The 18,844-nt window shown below is 40.3% G+C and overlaps 1 protein-coding gene across 2 annotated transcripts in view; it reads right to left on the bottom strand.

The window, feature by feature from the left end:
- adcy2b (adenylate cyclase 2b (brain)) overlaps positions 1 to 18,844 on the bottom strand; it is a 67,580-nt gene extending 48,736 nt beyond the window's left edge. The window contains exons 1-3 of one of the 2 annotated variants that reach the window (XM_058404533.1): positions 18,431 to 18,844; positions 10,672 to 10,869; positions 247 to 408 (exon numbers count right to left, since the gene is read on the bottom strand). In XM_058404533.1, the coding sequence (XP_058260516.1) occupies positions 247 to 408; positions 10,672 to 10,869; positions 18,431 to 18,790 (720 nt within the window). In that variant the 5' untranslated portion in view covers positions 18,791 to 18,844. The remainder of the gene's footprint in view (positions 1 to 246; positions 409 to 10,671; positions 10,870 to 18,430) is intronic. The other variant, XM_058404532.1, reaches the window with a different exon arrangement.

Below are 18,844 nucleotides of genomic sequence, written 5' to 3'. Positions count from 1 at the left end.
CGTTTATACACACACACTAAGATAAAAAATGAGTCCCCTGGATCATAGTGTAAGGTATAAACCGCAACACGGCACTTTACAGAGGCGGAAACTGCTCTAGCTGCCTTTTTTTTTTAGGTTTATAGGCCAAACCATGGCCTATTTCCAACTTTCCGCTGCTTGCATCTGTGATGCTGTCCAATGAACAAAAATAGCTGAGGAAGGACGCTCGCGACACAGACCAAAAAAACAAACAAAAAGACTCACCTGCCAGACGAGAGGCTTGGTATGCAGCGTTGTGTTTGAAAGGCAGACGCTGAGGACCAGAGTGTGGGAGGAGGACGTGATGATGCTGGCGATGATGGCGTCCCGCATGGAGAAGGGTAGCATGGTGTAAACCACGAACACTATAAACAGAAAGAAAGAGACCTGCGATGGAGCAGAGGAGAGAGAGAGAGAGAAAGATAATGATATAGATTAAGGTTTGTGATATTTCTATTTCCCCTTTGAGGACTGGTGTATAAACAAAATAAAATTGCAGATAACAGAAGTGATTATTGGTGCAAACCGTCACAGTAATTCGACTCAGTGTATAAAACACACACTGTGTATACAGACATTGCCACAGAGCAGCCTTATATAATAGAATCTGCATGTATTTAAAATTCCCTAATGAGGAAAAAACCTCCTGAAACGACCTCAGGAAGAAACCTTGAGCCTCTTCTGGGTGTCAGATTATACAGTACATCATTACACTTCTGCTATATGACAAACGGTGAGGACACAATGTGATGAAATCATGTGTATGGTGAATGAGAGTCTTAACGATTACAGCAGCAGCTCTTACAGCATGCACTGAAGCACTGACGATGCTTTCGCTCATTCGGTGTTTAGTCTGTTTCGACTGAACCCTGGTGTGATCCCCCTTTGTGCTGTTGAGAACAAAAAAAATCAGACTTTCACGCAGACCGAGACAACCGCTCGGAGGGTGTGTGATTGAGGTAGCGCTGGTCTGATTACAGTGAGAAAGTGATTTGATTCTGACTGCAGGAAGGAACCTGAACTACAGATCTGTGGTGCAAACTGGGCGCTACAGAAATGTGACCCAAAAAAGAAGGAGAAGAAGAAGAACTGAGGGCAGGAAGCCTTTATTATCGCCACACATAGTGGAATTCTTTTATTCGCATATCTCAAATAAGGAAGCTGGGGTCAGAGTGCAAGGGCAGCTATGATACAATGCCCCTGGAGCAGGAAGGGGCAGGTTAAGGTCCTTGCTCAATTGCCCAATAGTGGTGCTGGGGCTCTGAGCAACAACCTAGAGTCTTAATCACTTAAACCACCTTAACTAACATTTTTTTGTCTTTTGGTTTGTTTAATTATTTGTGAAACGAACCAAATATGGCAAAGGTATCAATTTCCTGAGCTCCTTGAGGCATAAACTGTCACATAGTCAGACAGGAAGTCAAAGACTCCTCAAGGTTTCAAATAATGTGACTTTAAATGCTAAAGCCTCTACACACACACACACACCATATTTGAAGTGAATCCTATTTTCTGTGTTTTTATGCTGCTTGTTTTGCAGTAGTGTTGCACAAGGTGCTTCACACAGGAAAGATGCACCTGCTGCCTTTGTGCTTTCTCCAGATTGTAAAGAAATGTTGGAGCAGAACTGTGCTGGACCACTGATACGTAAATCCTGGACACAGTTATCATTCTGACCTCTCATAACCCCAGCCATCGGTCACGGTTTGAACGCGGTTTTAAGTTTAGCTTGAAGAAATGCAGAATCTCCCGCTTTGAATTGTCAATCTGTCTTTTGGAGGTGAGTGAGATGGAGAGTGACGACCCGATTCAGCTGCTTCTGCTATAATCGCCTCTTTTGGCTGGGCTTGTCCTTCAACGAGTCACTGAGTTATCGAGCAGGGAGAGCTCCTGGTATTTATTTCGAGTTTGGTAGTGAATAGGGAAATGATGAGCCATCACGAGAGGCACAAATAAACCAGGTTTGATCATCTGCCAAATGCACAGCACAGGAAATCAATAGACAGAGATGCAGAGACAGTCTCATTATCAAGAGTCTGCCTCATTGAGACACACACACACACACACACACTACGCTTATTGATATACGAAAGTTACAGAAAAACAGACGTTGTTTGAAAATAGAGTTCTCGTCCATTATTCCTGTGGAAGGGCAGACGGTTTCTGACTCACCTAACGCAATCTCCTGCAATAAAACATCACCAGGAGACTGAGAAAACATGCACGGAGCTGGAAATGATGGAGAGGTACAAGATGCTAAAATATTTTATCATATAATAATAATAATAATAATAATTTTCTTTTTATAATTATATTTTTAAAACCTCTTAAGAGTTTGAAATTAAACTTAAGGAAAGAAAGAAAGAAAGAAAGAAAGAAAGAAAGAAAGAAAGAAAGAAAGAAAGAAAGAAAAAAGAGGTGTGAGGAATTTAAACAGAAATAAAAAAGAAATTTGCTCTAAAATTTAGATAGATAGATAGATAGATAGATAGATAGATAGATAGATAGATAGATAGATAGATAGATAAAAGATATATTTTATCATATAATACTACTACTACTACTACTACTACTAATAATAATAATAATGATAATAATTTTCTTTTTATAATAAATAGATTTCTAAAACATCTTAAGAGTTTGAAATTAAATAAATAATTAAATAAATATAGAATGAATAAATGAATAAATAAATAAATAAATAAAAATAGATAAATAAATAAATAAATATAAAATTGCTTTACAAACAACAAAAATAATGAAGGAAATTATTTGCTCTAAAATACATTATCTATGAGCGTCTAGACGTATTCATTCCACATAAAACACACATGCACTAGTGTTGTTCATCAGCTTGATAGCCTCTCACATCCGATCTAAACATTCACACACACACCCCGTCATCATTCAGTGTAAATGTAAATGTACTCGTTAATCAGAGCAGCTGAGAAGATCGCCGTCTCAAAATATCATGAATTCTGCCATCAAATATTAAAAGTATGATTATAATTTTAGCTCTTTATTAACGAAGGCCCGAGGCGTGTTATGAAACTTAATCAGAGATAAGCGTCTGACTGTGAGCTCTTCTATTTTTAGTCTGAGAAGAATCGAGTAATGAAAGTTTAAGGGGAAATGTTGTACAATAAAGTTCTATTTATGGATATGGATATGGATATGAATGCACGAAGGATTAGAAATATTTCTAAGGATTAGAAATGTTTCTAATGTTTCATTTAGAAGGATTTAGAAGATGGTTCTAAATTGGTTGGTTATTCAGGAAGTCTGTGAAGCTTATAATCATTAGCTACTCAGTCTGAATGGAAAATGATATATATACTCACTGGTGTGTGTGTGTGTGTGATTCAGAGGGTAAACGATCGATGTGCCCAATGGTGCAAAAAGAAATAAAGTAGGCTTTGAATTTAATATGTTAATCAAATTATTCCAAATATTAAAAAATGTCCAAAAATAATATAGAGGAGGAGCATCTTCCCACAGGCTGTTTGGGTCCTCAGTCAGGACAACACCTAGGACTAGAATTTGGGTCTTTCTGGACTTTTCTGCACAACACCCAACACCTCATGCAATAACTGCACAGCACATATTGCGTATATAATACTAAAATTGCACGCACACACTTCCACTTCATTCCATAATCATACACCATATTCATATGTATTTAAAATTTTTCTATATAGATTATTTCCTTTGCTTGTAAAAATAATAATTTTTATTATAATGCTATTTTTAAACATCTTAAGAAAGAAAGAAAGAAAGAAAGAAAGAAAGAAAGAAAGAAAGAAAGAAGTAGAAACAGATAGATAGATAGATAGATAGATAGATAGATAGATAGATAGATAGATAGATAGATAGATACATAGATACATAGATAGGTAAACGACAGTAAAATATTATATGATATAATTATCTAATAATAACAATAATAATAATTTTCTTTTAATAATTATATTTTTTAAAACCTCTTAAGAGTTTGAAATTAAACTTAAAGAAAGAAAGAAAGAAAGGTGTGAATAATATATATATATATATATATATATATATATATATATATATATATATATATATATATATATATTAATAAAATTGTTTATAAACAAGTAAAGAATGAAGCAAGTCATTTGGTCTAATAGATAGATAGATAGATAGATAGATAGATAGATAGATAGATAGATAGATAGATAGACCTACAGACAGACAGACAGATAGATATTTTGTGAATGAACATGAAGTTGGATCTTTGAGAAAGAAAGAAAGAAAGAAAGAAAGAAAGAAAGAAAGAAAGAAAGAAAGAAAGAAAGAAAGAAAGAAAGAACTCTTTCTATTTTTTATTGGAAATTTTTATTTATTTACCCAGTTCGTACTGGGTATGGTGGTGTATGGTGGAATAAAATCTGAATGTGAAAAGCCTCAGGAAGAATCAGAATTTCAGCGTTTCATCCCTCTTTCGTTTCTCTCTTTCTTTCTATCCCTTTCACCTTTGCTTGTCTTTCACACCTATTACATAATGATCTAATGCCACCACAAGAGGATTCATTGATTAGAGAACCATTCCAACTAAAAGAAGTAAAGAAAGTCTGTGTATGTTTATATGCTGTGTGTTTTTCCTGACTGATTGGAGTTCGGTGGGTCACAGCCACTTCCCATGCTTCTCTTGATTAAAGGGTTTGATTATGGCCTCTTTTAAAAAATAAAAAAAAAAACAACATGAAAAAGCTCTTCAGCTGTGTCTAAGCGACTCAGACGGAGACGGACTGCCTGGAGAAAATGTTTCTTACAGCGCAGAGCCCTGGTCTGTACACCTAGGTCCTGTCATCTTTGCTGGAGCAATGAAATTATGAAGAGTGACAGCATGAAAAGCTGAAGTATCGCCTGTAGGTTTATTACGACTCGCGACTTGTGTAGCAAGCAGTCGATCAAATTCGAGCAAAGCCGGGGTTATACTTGCTTTTAACTTTGATGGCTGTCGTGTGTACGCGTTGTTCATTTGGCAGGTCAATTGCATGTAATTAGTGTATTGCCTATGGATGTTAGCGCAGCGGCGGCGGAGGAAGAATGTGAAACAGTGTGATGTGATGGTCTTTCTCATGAGAGAAAGCCAGGATGAGAGAAAAGCACTCTTGGTAATTGCAATGAGATTGTTTTAATAGCATAACATATACCATTTACACAGCACTGCTAACATCATTCCCTCCTTAGAGAAAAGTATTCCGGTGCTGATGATTTTATAAATATAAAAAGCTTACAGGTGAAGTGAATAAGACTGATGATCTCCTCATCATGGCACCTGTTAGTGGGTGGGATATATTAGGCAGCAAGTGAACATTTTGTCCTCAAAGTTGATGTTAGAAGCAGGAAAAATGGGCAAGCGTAAGGATTTGTGTTTGACAAGGACCAAATTGTGATGGCTAGACCACTGGATCAGTGCATCTCCAAAACTGCAGCTCTTGTGGGGTGTTCCCGGTCTGCAGTGGTCAGTATCTATCAAAAGTGCTCCAAGGAAGGAACAGTGGTGAACTGCCGACAGGGTCATGGGTAGCCAATTAAGGATCATTGATGCACATGGGAAATAAAGGCTGGTCCGTGTGATCCGAGCCAACAGACGAGCTACTGTTGCTCAAATTGCTGAAGAAGTTAATGCTGGTTCTGATAGAAAGGTGTCAGAATACACAGTGCATCACAGTTTGTTGCGTATGGGGCTGCATAACCGCAGACCAGTCAGGGTGCCCATGCTAACCACTGTGCACCACCGAAAGTGCCAACAATGGTCACATGAGCATTAGCAGTGAAAGAAGGTGGCCAGGGCTGATAAATCACGTTTTCTTAAACATCACTATCCACATTTGTGTGTGCGTCACTTACTTAAGGGAACACACAGCAACAGGATGCACTATGGGAAGAAGGTGAGCTGGCAGAGGCAGTGTCATGCTTTGGACAATGTTCTACTGGAAATCCTTGGGTCCTGCCATCCATGTAGATGTTACTTTGACACATACCACCTACCTAAGCATTGTTGCCAAAGCAAAAATGGTTCAGGAATGGTTTGATGAGTACAACAACCAGTTTTGGCCTCCAAATTCCCCAGATCTCAATCCAATTGAGCATCCTTGAGATGTCCTGGACAAACAGGTCCGATCCATGGAGGCCCTACCTCTCATCTTACAGGACTTAAAGGATCTGCTGCTAACATTTTGTTGCCAGATACCACACATACCTTCAGGGGTCTAGTAGAGTCCATGCTTCGACGGGTCAGGGCTGTTTTGGCAGCAAAAGAGGGACCAACACAGACAGATAGTCTATATATATATATATATATATATATATATATATATATATATATATATATATATATATATCCCATGTCTTGTCTCTCTTAATTCAAAATTTTTAGTTCCAGTGAAGGGAAGATGCCATGCTACAGCTTACGAAGACATTCTAGACAATTCTGTACTTCCTGCTTTGTTGCAACAGTTGCATAAAGAACCACGTACTGTATGGGTGTGAGGGTCCGATGTCCTCATACTGTACTTTGAGCCATATAGTGTATTTCAGATTAGAATGACAATTCCATCTAAATCCGACAAACCTTTAATCATTTGATCTTGAGATATCACATTCAAAAGAATCTTAGAGCTAGTAGTGGAGGCATAAGAAATAGCTACTTTAATAGAAAAGTATGTGAGTATGTAATGATTTACAAACATTTGTCAAGTACAACCCCTCATCCTGTGCATCATTCTGGAGTAATGATTGATGTAAAACCTCCATATACAGCATATCCCTTTAAAATGTGAATATTCTGAATGGAACTGTGGACAATTTAAGCTATTTTCCAAAAATAAGGAAGTAAACAAGAAACACGTCAACAACAGCAGAAGGATGTGTAGAAGAGATTGAGATCGATGAAACTCTTGACTGTTGCACCAACTATTACACAATAACTCATGTCTAAAGGGTCCTGAGGTCATTGCGATTGTTAGACTGCTACCTCCGGTCTCTTCCTTGCTAAGGATAAACACAAAGGCAACTGGGGCCACTGCGCCACAATTACCTCGCCATTGTGTTTCCGCCTGCATGCCGACTTGCCAACGGAGCCGTGTCACAATTTCTTCCATTATGTCATTTACGCTTCCAACATAAATGCTAAAGCCTCTTGAATGGTGGTAAATATCCCCTGTGAACAAAACCACAGCTTCCAGGTGCCGGCTGTGATAAGCTAAAGAGCTCGCTAAGGGCTATGTGAGCAGCATGGCACTTCAGAGTGCCACCTGATGAAGCTGGCTTACTTTGAATGTAGAGTGTGCTTAATGGAGTGTGGGGAAAAAAGTGTGAGCTTGGTGATAAAGGGTTAGAGAAAGAACGGAGCAGAACGAGAGAGAAAGAGAGAAGACGTCAGTTAAGCTTTTTAATAATGCAGCACCAACAGGTATTAATATTTCTGCAAATAGATAGAGAGTGGAAGAAAAAGAGAGAAAGCAAATGAAGAGAAAAGATAAAATTAGATGCAATGTGAAGGATGTACCTGATTTAAGTACATCTGGAAAATTAGAATGATTCGTCACTGTTTCCCTGAACAACCATCATATATATAATCATGGATAATAAAACTCTTGTGTTAAAAAAGACTGCACATGGTCAAGCTTTTAAGAAGGACAGTAACCCACTTTGAACCTGAAAGACAGAGGCACGTGGAGAGGAACATCACCGTTAACAACTATGTGGCATCATTCTGCTTTAACGCTGATCTTGAACGATCAAATTTATATTTAAATGAGAATGCTAGCATGGTGTAAGATTATAACTTAACACTTATTGATGCTCATCACACGAGCTGGTGCATATTTATATCCGAATTAGCTGATAAGTTCAAAGACACTTTATGAAGGGTAAAACGATTCCCCTGTTCATCTACTCTTTACAGAATAGTTTCAAAATAATTTTAGCTCATTCTGAATAACAGTGAAAGAACCTGCTACTACTTTCAATGACACTGTTAGCTAACTTTTGATAGCAGACTTGAACAAAACTTAACCCACATAGCAGGCGGGTCTGGGCCAGATCTGGCATTAAGCCGGCACTGCTGGCTGAGTTCTGCCATGGCAAGTGGAATGTCAACCAGGTGCGGACCAGGTCTGGCAGTGATGGCACTGTTTATATGATGGCATGCCAGATGTGGCCCGGTTATGGTTTGGTTTATGTGGTATGGCCCAGTGCTGGCCCACGTCTGGCCCAACTCTGGCAAACCAGACATGGGCCACCAAAGGGCCGTCATTCTTTGTGGTACGTGGGCCGAGTGTAAGTGCATTGTGTTGGCCAGAACTGGGCCAGACCTATTTTGCTATCTGGGTAATTTTATCTCCACTATATCTGGCCTAATATTAGCTAGCTTGCTAGTACTTTGTTTAAATTATGTATCTTTAGAGAACTTGGCTAATCCTCAAAACCACCAGCTAGCTACCATTCCTAGCCAGCTGCCAACAAAGCTGATGTTACATTTATATTAATCAATATACAAATATACATGTATAGGAAAGGTTAAAAGCGTCCTTCACAATAACCTACATGCAATTTCACGTATTCCATGCTGTAATCAGCATCAGAGCTGGAGATTCAAAAAAAGCCAAATGAGATAATCAGGAAACTGGCTCTGTTCTAGGCTGCAAGCTGGACACCCTGAAAGTGCTGGTGGTGAAAAGGGGGATAAAATGGAGAGGATCATGAACAAGAGCAAACACCACCTCTGTTACATTCTGGCCAAACAGCAGAGTCTCCAATAGACTACAGCAGTGTTGCAGTAACAGAGAAAGATACAGAAAGTCTTCTTGCCTGCTGCTATCTGTCTTGACAATGAGGTTCAGGAACTAAGTGGACATTGGACACTATCGATTAATTATGACCACAATCAAAATTTTTATATACACACTACCACATCTGCTCAACTCACATCTCTAACATACAGCTTTAAAACTGACAACCTGTAGTATACACCTGTCAGGCACAACATTAAGACCACCTGCCTAATATTGTGTTGGTCCCCCTTTTGCTGTCAAAACAGCCCTGACCCATCATGCTTTGTGTATTCTGACAGCTTTCTATCAGAACCAGCATTAACAAGTTTAATCTTTGACTTTGTATAGATGGAAGCTAGTGACAGATAAACTGCTTCTGACATCTGACCTTGCCGTGACCTTGAACCTGTATGGATTGAAGCCAAAATCCTTCATTGGTGGTTAAAATGATAGATGTTCTCGGTAGTGGTGGAGGCATAGAAATGTACATTTTAGATCCACAAAACACCCGAACATGTACACCCTCTGTGGAATGATTATATTATACAGTATATCCCACAAATCATGTATTCATGTTCTAACAGGAAGCAGCATGATCATACGAAAAGAAAAGTTCTTCTCATTTCCTGTATTTTCGGTGATATTATGAAACTGACCGAAGACGTCACTCTGACAATGTCCGAAATATTCACGCATCCACATTTTTGCTAATCCTGTTGTGCTACTGTATGTTTGAGCGGGCTGACGGCTCTGTGTACTGTGAGGCCAGCGCTTTCACAATGGTGTGAATAGATTTTGAAAAAAATAAAAAAATAAAAATCATGTGTCATGTGCTGACGCAAATAACAAAGAAGCGGTGCACACTGAGAGACTTTTGTGAGCCGGGGTTATTTGAGTGGCCGTGTTAAAAAGTGGTATTTTCGTATCAAATCATGCACTGGGAATCTTGCAGGGCTTTTTTTTTTTTTTGATAATGAGCTCTACAGTATATGATTTATGTGTATGGATATTGGGTATTGCCTTTGTGTTTCGCTCCTCAGTGCTGGAGTTGCATGCATCGACCCTGTGTGGGGGAAAAAATAACAGATTTATGGCGTCTAAAAAAAAAAATCCAGAACACAAGGTGTGACAGTTAGTCATGTACTGAATCAGATTCCACTCAATTTGTGTAGCGCTTTTAACAAAGGACGGCGTCATGAAGCAGCTGTACAGAAAAAAATATCGATTCAGGATATAAATTAGAAATGTAAATGTATCCCTAATGAGCAAGCCATACACATTGTGCATGTACATCCGTGTAGACCGTTCATTTCGGAGATACGCTAAAGTCCATTAGATGAGTCATGTTCAGTCAGAGTCACGTACGGTTCTTAATTCACAGCTATATACAGTAATTAATGTTCATTTTGGCAGCAGATTGATTAGGTATAAACACGCGCAGCAACTCGAGCATGATGAAATGTGCAGCTAAAAGTGTTTCGGTGCTTATGTGGGGCTGGTAACAGCTAAATGAGTAGCTGCGAAATGAAGAGGGAGCAGGGAACGGAGAGCGTACCGAGAGTTTGAGAGCAGGAGCGAGAGCAAAATAGCAATGGTGCGATTTTCATTTTTATAATTACAGTAATACAGTAAGTGCAGCCATGTGGTGTGTAATCCTCAAGCACTTTAGTTATAGGCATGGATTCGCAATATGTTACAATTCACCGGGACTGGAAAAGACATGAGGTGAAACTTGCAAACTTCACCCACACTAACCAGCATGTTGTTTTTTTGATGCAGTTTGAGATGCATGTAATGACAGATAAAGTGAGAAAGGCACGTCGCACCGTCTCTCTGCTCTCACCTGGTCCCAGGGACAGACAATCCCTCCGGAGAACATGAAAAGGTAACCCATGGCAACCAGGCAGCCCCAGATGAGCAGGGAGAAGATACGGAGGAGCTTCTTGAAGACGGATTCGATGCAGACAAGGATGAAGATGGAGAGGAAGATGGCCAGTGTAGTGGGCACAGTGATGAGGAAGGCTACGTGGTCCTCCATGGCCTGGAGAGAGAGAGAGAGAGAGAGAGAGAGAGAGAAAGACAGAAAGAGGGGAGGGGATAAGCTCAGGTAAAAGGGCCTGTATTTGATTGCAAACTCCTAACAAAAGTACTGGAGTAATTAGAGAAACATTAAGAAGGAAAATGGGCCTTTTTCCCCAAATAATTAAAAATATCGCAAAAATTACAAACGTTCTCAGAATCATTAGTGCGAAAAACATAAGAAAGCACAAATTAAGGCCGATAATGTTGCCAAATACCTGCTGTTTTTTTATTACTCGCTTCCCTTATTCACTTATACTGGAGTAGCAGCAGAACAACAGAAGCTGATTACGGTGCTGCGCATGCATTTAACATGAAGACGTCCAGAGATATAACGAAAAATAAAACAAGCGCACCAAAAGCAAGACATGCATTAACACGAGTGGAACATTTAATACACTTTTTATTAGACTGAGTAACTAAATAAAGCACTATAAGAACTGAAACTACGAAGATTTCCTGTTAGGGTCACTAAAAAGAGTTTAAGGATCTATTTCTCTAGAATCCATATTGATCCACAGTCTCAATTATAAAATGCTTTTAAAACCGAATTATTGTTCCTAGAAAGACTGTTTATAATGTACAATGACTTCAGCAGGAGACAAAAAAAAGGCCATTAAACCATATTCAAATGTGATTTTGATTGGATTAGTCTGCTGTAGGCTTCAGGCCATTATTTGTGATCTGTTATTTGGAATAGTCTCGTCCAATTAACTGCAAAAGAGGAAAAAACAAATCAATAAAATATGTAAGGTGTGAGGTAAAATATGAAGGAAATAAAAAGAAAGCTCAACAAATACTTTGAAGCCCAGAGAGTTAGGACAGGATTTAGTGCAGGATGTTGAGGATCAATACTCGAGTAAGCCCTGATATAAAACCATAAAACCGTTCCACAGCATGGGCTGGTAACATCTAGACACCCAGGAGGCAGAAGAGCATGTGGATGAAACATCCAGAGGCCAACGTGACCTTTACACCCTTTCTCCCTTTTCACGTCACTCCATTTTTCTTCTGCCGGTGTGTGGGTTAAAATATACAAAGTTTTCTCCTCAAGAGGAATGTATCACTACAGCACGAGGCAGCGGGTCTCTGAGAAAGAAAAACAAAGCACTGAATCATCCAGCTATCCATCCATTTTTCTGTACCGCTGAGCCTACACAGGGTCATGACGCGCCTGGGGTATATCCCAAGGGACTCAGGGAACAAGGCAGAGGACCAAGGGTTCCAAACCCATCACAGGGCACTCACACACCACTGACAATTTACAGATGCCAATCAGCCTTCGACTGGAGAACCCGGAGGAGACCCCTGAAGCACAGGGAGAAGATGCAAACTCCACATGCAGAGTGAAGACAGAAATCGAACCCCCAACCCCAGAGGTGTGAGGCAAACGTGCTTAGCCCTAAGCCAGTCTAATCAGAATGGAGAAAAGTGTGATCTCAGAGACTCTGGAGATAGATTTTTACACACAACAGTCTCTAGAGTTTACACAGAAGAAACAAGTAATACAACACACACACAAAAAAAAAAACAGTGAGTGATAGTTCTGTGGGCAGAAACATATTTTGATGTGAGAGGTCAGAGGAGAACAGACTGTAAGGGGAATAACTCAAATAACCACTCGTTGCAATCGTGTCCAGCAGAAAAGCAATGCACCGCTGCCACCTGATTTGCTGATTGAATACTTGCATGAATGACCATCTATTAGATGCTTGCTTTAATACTTCTTATTCATATATCACTTTAAAAAAAATCTTTTTTTTGTTTCGACATATTACACTATATTGCCAAAAGTTTTGGGACACCCCTCCAAATCATTGAATTCAGGTGTTGTTTTTCAGGGGTTGGGCTCGGCCCCTTAGCTCCAGTGAAAGGAACTCTTAATGCTTCAGCTTCATACCAAGACATTCTGGACAATTTCACACCAAACTCGCTCATCCATGTCTGTAGTTGGGAGCATGAAATTGTCCAAAATGTCTTGGTATGAAGCTGAAGCATTTAGAATTCCTTTCACTGGAGCTAAGGGGCCGAGCCCAACCCCTGAAAAACAACACCTGAATTCAATGATTTGGAGCGGTGTCCCAAAACTTTTGACAATATTGTGTATGTTTGACACCGAAGAAAAAAATGGATCTGCATCTTCTGTCAGCATTTTCTGTCTTTTTTTTTTATATACAAAGGGTTGTGTCTATAGGTGGTGGCCTAGATGCTGATTAAAACATTGTCTAATCGGTGATGTGAACTATACACAAACATTATTATAATTTATTAATAATAATTTTAATGATCAACTAATATGAAATTTGCCAGCCAGAAAATATGTCAGTGCATAACCTGACTCTGAATACAGAGGACTTTGCCCAGGTAAAACATAGTCTTTACAACCCATGTGATATGATTATTCAGTATTCAGTGAGAAGTTCTTCCCAGGTAATCAGTTGAAGAGAGCATCATTTAGACCGAGTGAGTCACCAGACGTAAGAGGAGACACCCTGGGGAGCGGAGTGGACTCAGGAAAACTCTTGCTGCACACGAGCTGCATCTCAAATAAGTCCCGAGGAACTCGTACAGCTTCGCAGGAAACAAACCAGCACAGATTCAAACACTCATTCACAGATTTGAGCATGCTTTTCCGGCGCATGTATGAATATGCTAAACATGCATATCAAAGTCCAATTAGTGCTCTCAGTCACTGATTGCATGATTAGCCCTAAAACGCCAGTCTCTCCTTCTTTTGAGCTCGGTCCCTGCTGTTTGTCTGGGTTAAAGTTAAAGCTGCAAGAGTGCTTGCTCATCATCCTGCCTCCACTCCGCTAAGCGAGGACGTGTACGCAGCTAATTAGGCATTGGAGCGCATTTAAATCCATTTAAACTCCATTTTCCTGCGGTCACAAAAGCAGCCGCTTTATTATTGCAGAGGCCCTTCCTGCTCATTCGCCTTATCTATTTGGGCCGTGTGTGTGTGTGTGTGTGTGTGTGTGTGTGCATGTGTATGGCTGTGCGGGGGTATGTGTGGTTTTGGAAACCGCCACAGAGCTGCTGATGGGACAAGAATGTGAAAAATGTCACCCAGTGTCAGCAGTTCGAAACTTCACAGACTCAAGCTGTAACACACAAACACATTGAGCCTGTCTTCTCTCTCTTTCTCTCTCTCTCTCTCTCTCTCTCTCTCTCATTATTTATCATCTGTGTATGAGAGAAATCCTGATAAGGAAACACTTGTGTTTTTTTCCCCTTGCTAGTATATTTTTAATCCTGCACTTTACATGTGTGGGTGTGGAGTGGGAGTAACCGGAGCCCATTAACACCTTCGCCGCATGACGCCACATACAGCTCTCATGTGCTGAGGATTAAAGTCTGCTCAAGAGTCCCACGATGATAAACAGGCAGCGTTCGCCGCGTTCACTGCATCCAACAGCTTGTGCAAACGCAAGCGCAGATAAATACGCACCTGCAACGACGGATATTTCAAAGCGGATTTCAATAACGCTGTAATATACAGAACCACAAGGAAACAAAAACAAAGTGCTTCTTCACTTGATGATAAAATGTTTCTATCACGGTGGGTGTGGTCTCTTCCAGGATGACCCCGCCCCCATCCACAGGACACGAGGACTCACTCAAACTCCAGGTCTGAACCCAGTTAATGATGTATGGGAAATTTTAGACGGTTGTATTAGACACTTCCGCTCTTCACCAGCAGAATCAAAACACCAACTGAGGGAATATCTCTCTTTAGATAAAGCTCTGGAGTCTTGTAGAATTTATCACGGGATGCAGTGATTCTGTCCTGGTGGTTTATGCTAGTCTAACACCTTACTTGCATACTGTGTTTTGTTTTCCTTTAATTTGTCACTGTTCTGTAAAATACTAGATTTCCTGAACTCAGGAAATAATATGGGGGAAATGGTTACGATGTTGGATCAGATGTTGGACTACTGATCAGAAGGTTGTGAATTCAAATCCCAGGACCACAAAGCTGCCAATGCTGCGCCTTTGAGCAAAGCCCTTAACCCTCTACTGCTCAGTTGTATAAAAAAATGAGATAAAACGTACGTCGCTCTGGATATTGGTGTCGGCCAAAATGCCATAAAGGCAACTCTATGTAAAAAAAAAAAAGTTACAGAGACCGTCTGATTTAGGTTCAATGTTGAAGGTTCTGTACAAATGACCCAAAGCTTAAATCACAGATCCGCCAGAATCACTGTTTGGCCCCTGAACAAGAACTGTAACTGTTCAACTCTGTCCTTGGATTGGATTCCATCTCTCTTTAGATTTCCAGATGAATTAAAAATACATTTAAGGAAGTATGTAGAACAAAGACAGGGTTAGACAGGGAGACAGTGATGGATAGGGAGACAGGGTTGAACAGGGAGACAGGGTTGGACAGGGAGACAGGGTTGGACAGGGATAGACAGGGTTGGACAGGGAGACAGGGATGGACAGAGTTTATAGAACAGGTATGAAAAGCACTGAAAATAATCTTCACTAAGACATAATGAATCATCCAAACGGATACTTTCTCATATCCACAGTATTGAGCTGTTTCTGCCTTGCTGCCCCAGGTTGAGTTTCTTCAGTGTGTGGGTGAGAGGTTGGATATTTTGCATGTATTAGACTGATGTTAGTGTACTGCAAGCCAAACAGATACATTGGAGGCTTTCTTAATGCAAACACTATGTTCTGTAAATTTGCATGCTGTGTTTAAGATTCAGATGAAGTGTGTTTAAGATTCAGGTGCGTCAGTACAAATAACTTTGAATGATGTTATATTGTAAATATTATGACATACATGGTCATAATTTAGGCGTTTAATACATGGTTTGGGGTTTGGATTTGTTTGATTGCTCTGATACTTGCCTACTGCTGATTTTGGTGGATTTTTTGAGCAGATGTTCACACCAGAGCTGCTAAACAGCTAGAAAGTCTCAGCAGGACTAGTAACATATCAAAGGCAGCACCTTCTGTTTTAGAAACAATTCATTAATTAGTGAAATACTGCCTCAATAAATAATAAAGGCTTGGGGAGACTGGATGGAAGGTTGTGGGTTCAAAATCCTGGGACCAGTAAACTGCCATGATTGGGTAGGTCCAAGAGCGAGCCTATTAACTCCTATGTCAGTTTCATGAGCAAAAGCAACAATATAATTTTCTCCCAAATGGCTCGACTTATCAGCACATTCCAAAACCCTTTCCTGAAGTTAACAGATGTTTAGAGAGCTGATTGGTAACATCTTTTAATATTCATCATACCTGCTAGCTATAACGATGCTCAATAATGGTTATAAATTTGCATCAACTCACAGAAAACCCATTCATGGTAAAGTATCCTGTAGGTGCCTTCTATCTCCATCTGTATACACCAAATTTTAATATCTGGTTCTGGATTTGAACCTGAAGTGGGTTCTTTGGTTGCTTCCCACAGGATTCAAGTCCCAATACACACCTCTATTCTCAACCAGGAGCCCTGAGAACCTTTCTGACAAGCTTCTTCATATATTGCATAAGGTCTTGAACACATTATCTGATCAATCCGAATAATGTATTCCCTCCTACAGTAATACCCCAGAGACAGTGTAATTGACTTTTAATGATTTACAGTGAACCACCCATGTGGTTGTGGGTTTTGAAAGATATCTAACGTTAGCCGGAACTAAAAAGTGCTCTCTGCCTTCCTTTGCGTAATAGCTTACGACGTACTGTATTTCCATTCATTTCTCCTAGGAAATAACAACAACAATTATACATGAGTATATACGGTTATCGTGTGCTTTTAGCCTGAACTCTGTACTCTATCCTCTCTGTTTTTCAGACGAGCAATACTTCCTTCAGTAGCAGGTCATGTTTATGGAAGATTTGTCACTCTGTGAAGCCCAATAAATCCCAATCCGGTCACACCTCCTCCGAAGCTAGCAGCTATGCAGATGCGAGCAAGAGCTAAGTGGCTCCTTCTGCACTGTCTCTCTGGACAAAAAAATGAGCTCTGAAAGGAAAATGGATAGTGAGTCAGCAGCGAGTGAGTGAGTGAGTGAGTATGTGGTGTGTGTGTGTGTTGCATTATAAGGGTTTGGAGTGTATGGCTTTAGTTTGAGGTAATTGGAAAGGGACAGAAAGGCAGAGCCGGGAATCGTTCGAAATCAAATCTCACCCATAAAACCTCATTGGGCTAGAAGAAATTAGACAGGGTTTTTTTTTTAATCTGACTTTTGCTAATAAACACGAGCCAATAGGATTTAGAGTTATTGAGCAGCACGGATACCGCATGGCCGCCTGTGAATCCGAGACGCGACAAGGAGACAGAAAAAGCCTTTGATAAATGATTTCACTCGTTTTCAAAGCAAGTTACGCGCAAGTTAAGTGATTACCCGCTCTCGCATTGATTTAACACGCAGCTAATGATCAACTGATCTTATCATGTTAATTCGCTTTTCCAATTACGCGCTCTGTAAGCACTGCGCGAGTGAGGGGGAATTAATAATGCCTTTGTTCTAAGGGGGCCACTAAAGAGTCACAAGTGTTCTGGCTCTGGAAACACAAGATAAGCGTTTTCAGAAGGGAAAGAGCTTCCTGCTCTAGAGGAGGGAGGTTAAAAAGGATAAAATTGAAACAGTCAAGATAGGAAAGGAGATAAAGACATTTGTATTCGGTTTTTTTCTTTTTTTCATGGACTTTCTTTGATAAGATGCCCGACATGCCCTAATATTAACACATTAATGTGACCTATAACATTAGAACAGCCGAGTAAAACTTTCGGCAGCCACAGGACTCATTTAAGCGTGTAATAAGTTGAGTGAAGATTTATTGCATGGACATGATACCACTATTCAAACAATACAGATACTAATCATGCTGTTTTATAAAGCATTTAATTCCTGAACTTTCCAACAGAAAGACGATCTTTAATTAAAAAAGTAACCGATAGACTAATACCTATAAGCAATCACTAAACATAATCACTGTGACAAGACCACAGACCCCCAGGAAAGCTTTAATGGACCCCTGGTTATCCCAGGACCCTGATTTAAGAGTCATGCATCAACCACTTCCAGGAATCCTGCATATCCATTACGGTTAATGAGTCTAAATCACTTATCGGCAAAGTTCTGATATTACTAATGTTAATGACGCCTTTATAACAAAGTTGCATAACTGTGTTATTATCATGCATGCACATAAAAAAATACCCATTTGTATAAACCTAAAAAAAATGTGTAGATGGTGAGAGATACAACATTTCAACACTACACTGCACTACAACTTGTCAAAGCATGACTCCACAGGTCCTTCACAGTCGTGTTACAGAAATAACAAGTGCAAAGAGAAGAACATGGAAATGTAATGATTCGAAAGGATATCTGGGTTATTATTATAAAATGTTTTTAAAGAGACACTCCATTCATACAAGGTCAGTAGCTGCGATTTATTATTAGATTAAAAATGACAGGTTGAAGCCGAAGTGACAGGACGTGTAGGATACGAGTGGTGATCGGTTGACAAGCTACTAAGATGAAAAAGGCACTTACCAGTCCCGAGGCGAAGAAGACAGCGAGGAGAGACACGCATGCTCCCATGACGATGAGGAGGAGGAAGACGATGAGCGGGTGCTGCTGGCTCATGCGATAGTACGACTCGTAGAGCCAATCTTGAGACTTGGGTCCCCGCGCATCCTCCGGCCCCTCCAGCATATAGGCTCTCTGTGTCCGAGGCATGGGGCCAGCCTGGAGCCCGGAGCCTTCCTCCTCCTCCTCTTCCTCTTCAGCTTCCTCCTCCTCTTGCTGCTTCTGCTCCTGCTCTTCCTCCACGGGCCGAGTGCTCAGCTGCAGCGAACCGGCCAGGCGCGAGCGGTGCCGCGGCACCAGAGAGAGAACGGCCGCACGCAGCATTCTCCAGCCAACATGATGAAGTGAGCGCCTGGGAGAGAGGCAGAGAGAGGAAGA

The sequence above is a fragment of the Hemibagrus wyckioides genome, linkage group LG12 (genome assembly GCF_019097595.1).
Source record: "Hemibagrus wyckioides isolate EC202008001 linkage group LG12, SWU_Hwy_1.0, whole genome shotgun sequence".
NCBI classification, from domain to species: domain Eukaryota; kingdom Metazoa; phylum Chordata; class Actinopteri; order Siluriformes; family Bagridae; genus Hemibagrus; species Hemibagrus wyckioides.
This window is presented reverse-complemented; position numbering and strand designations above follow the sequence as displayed.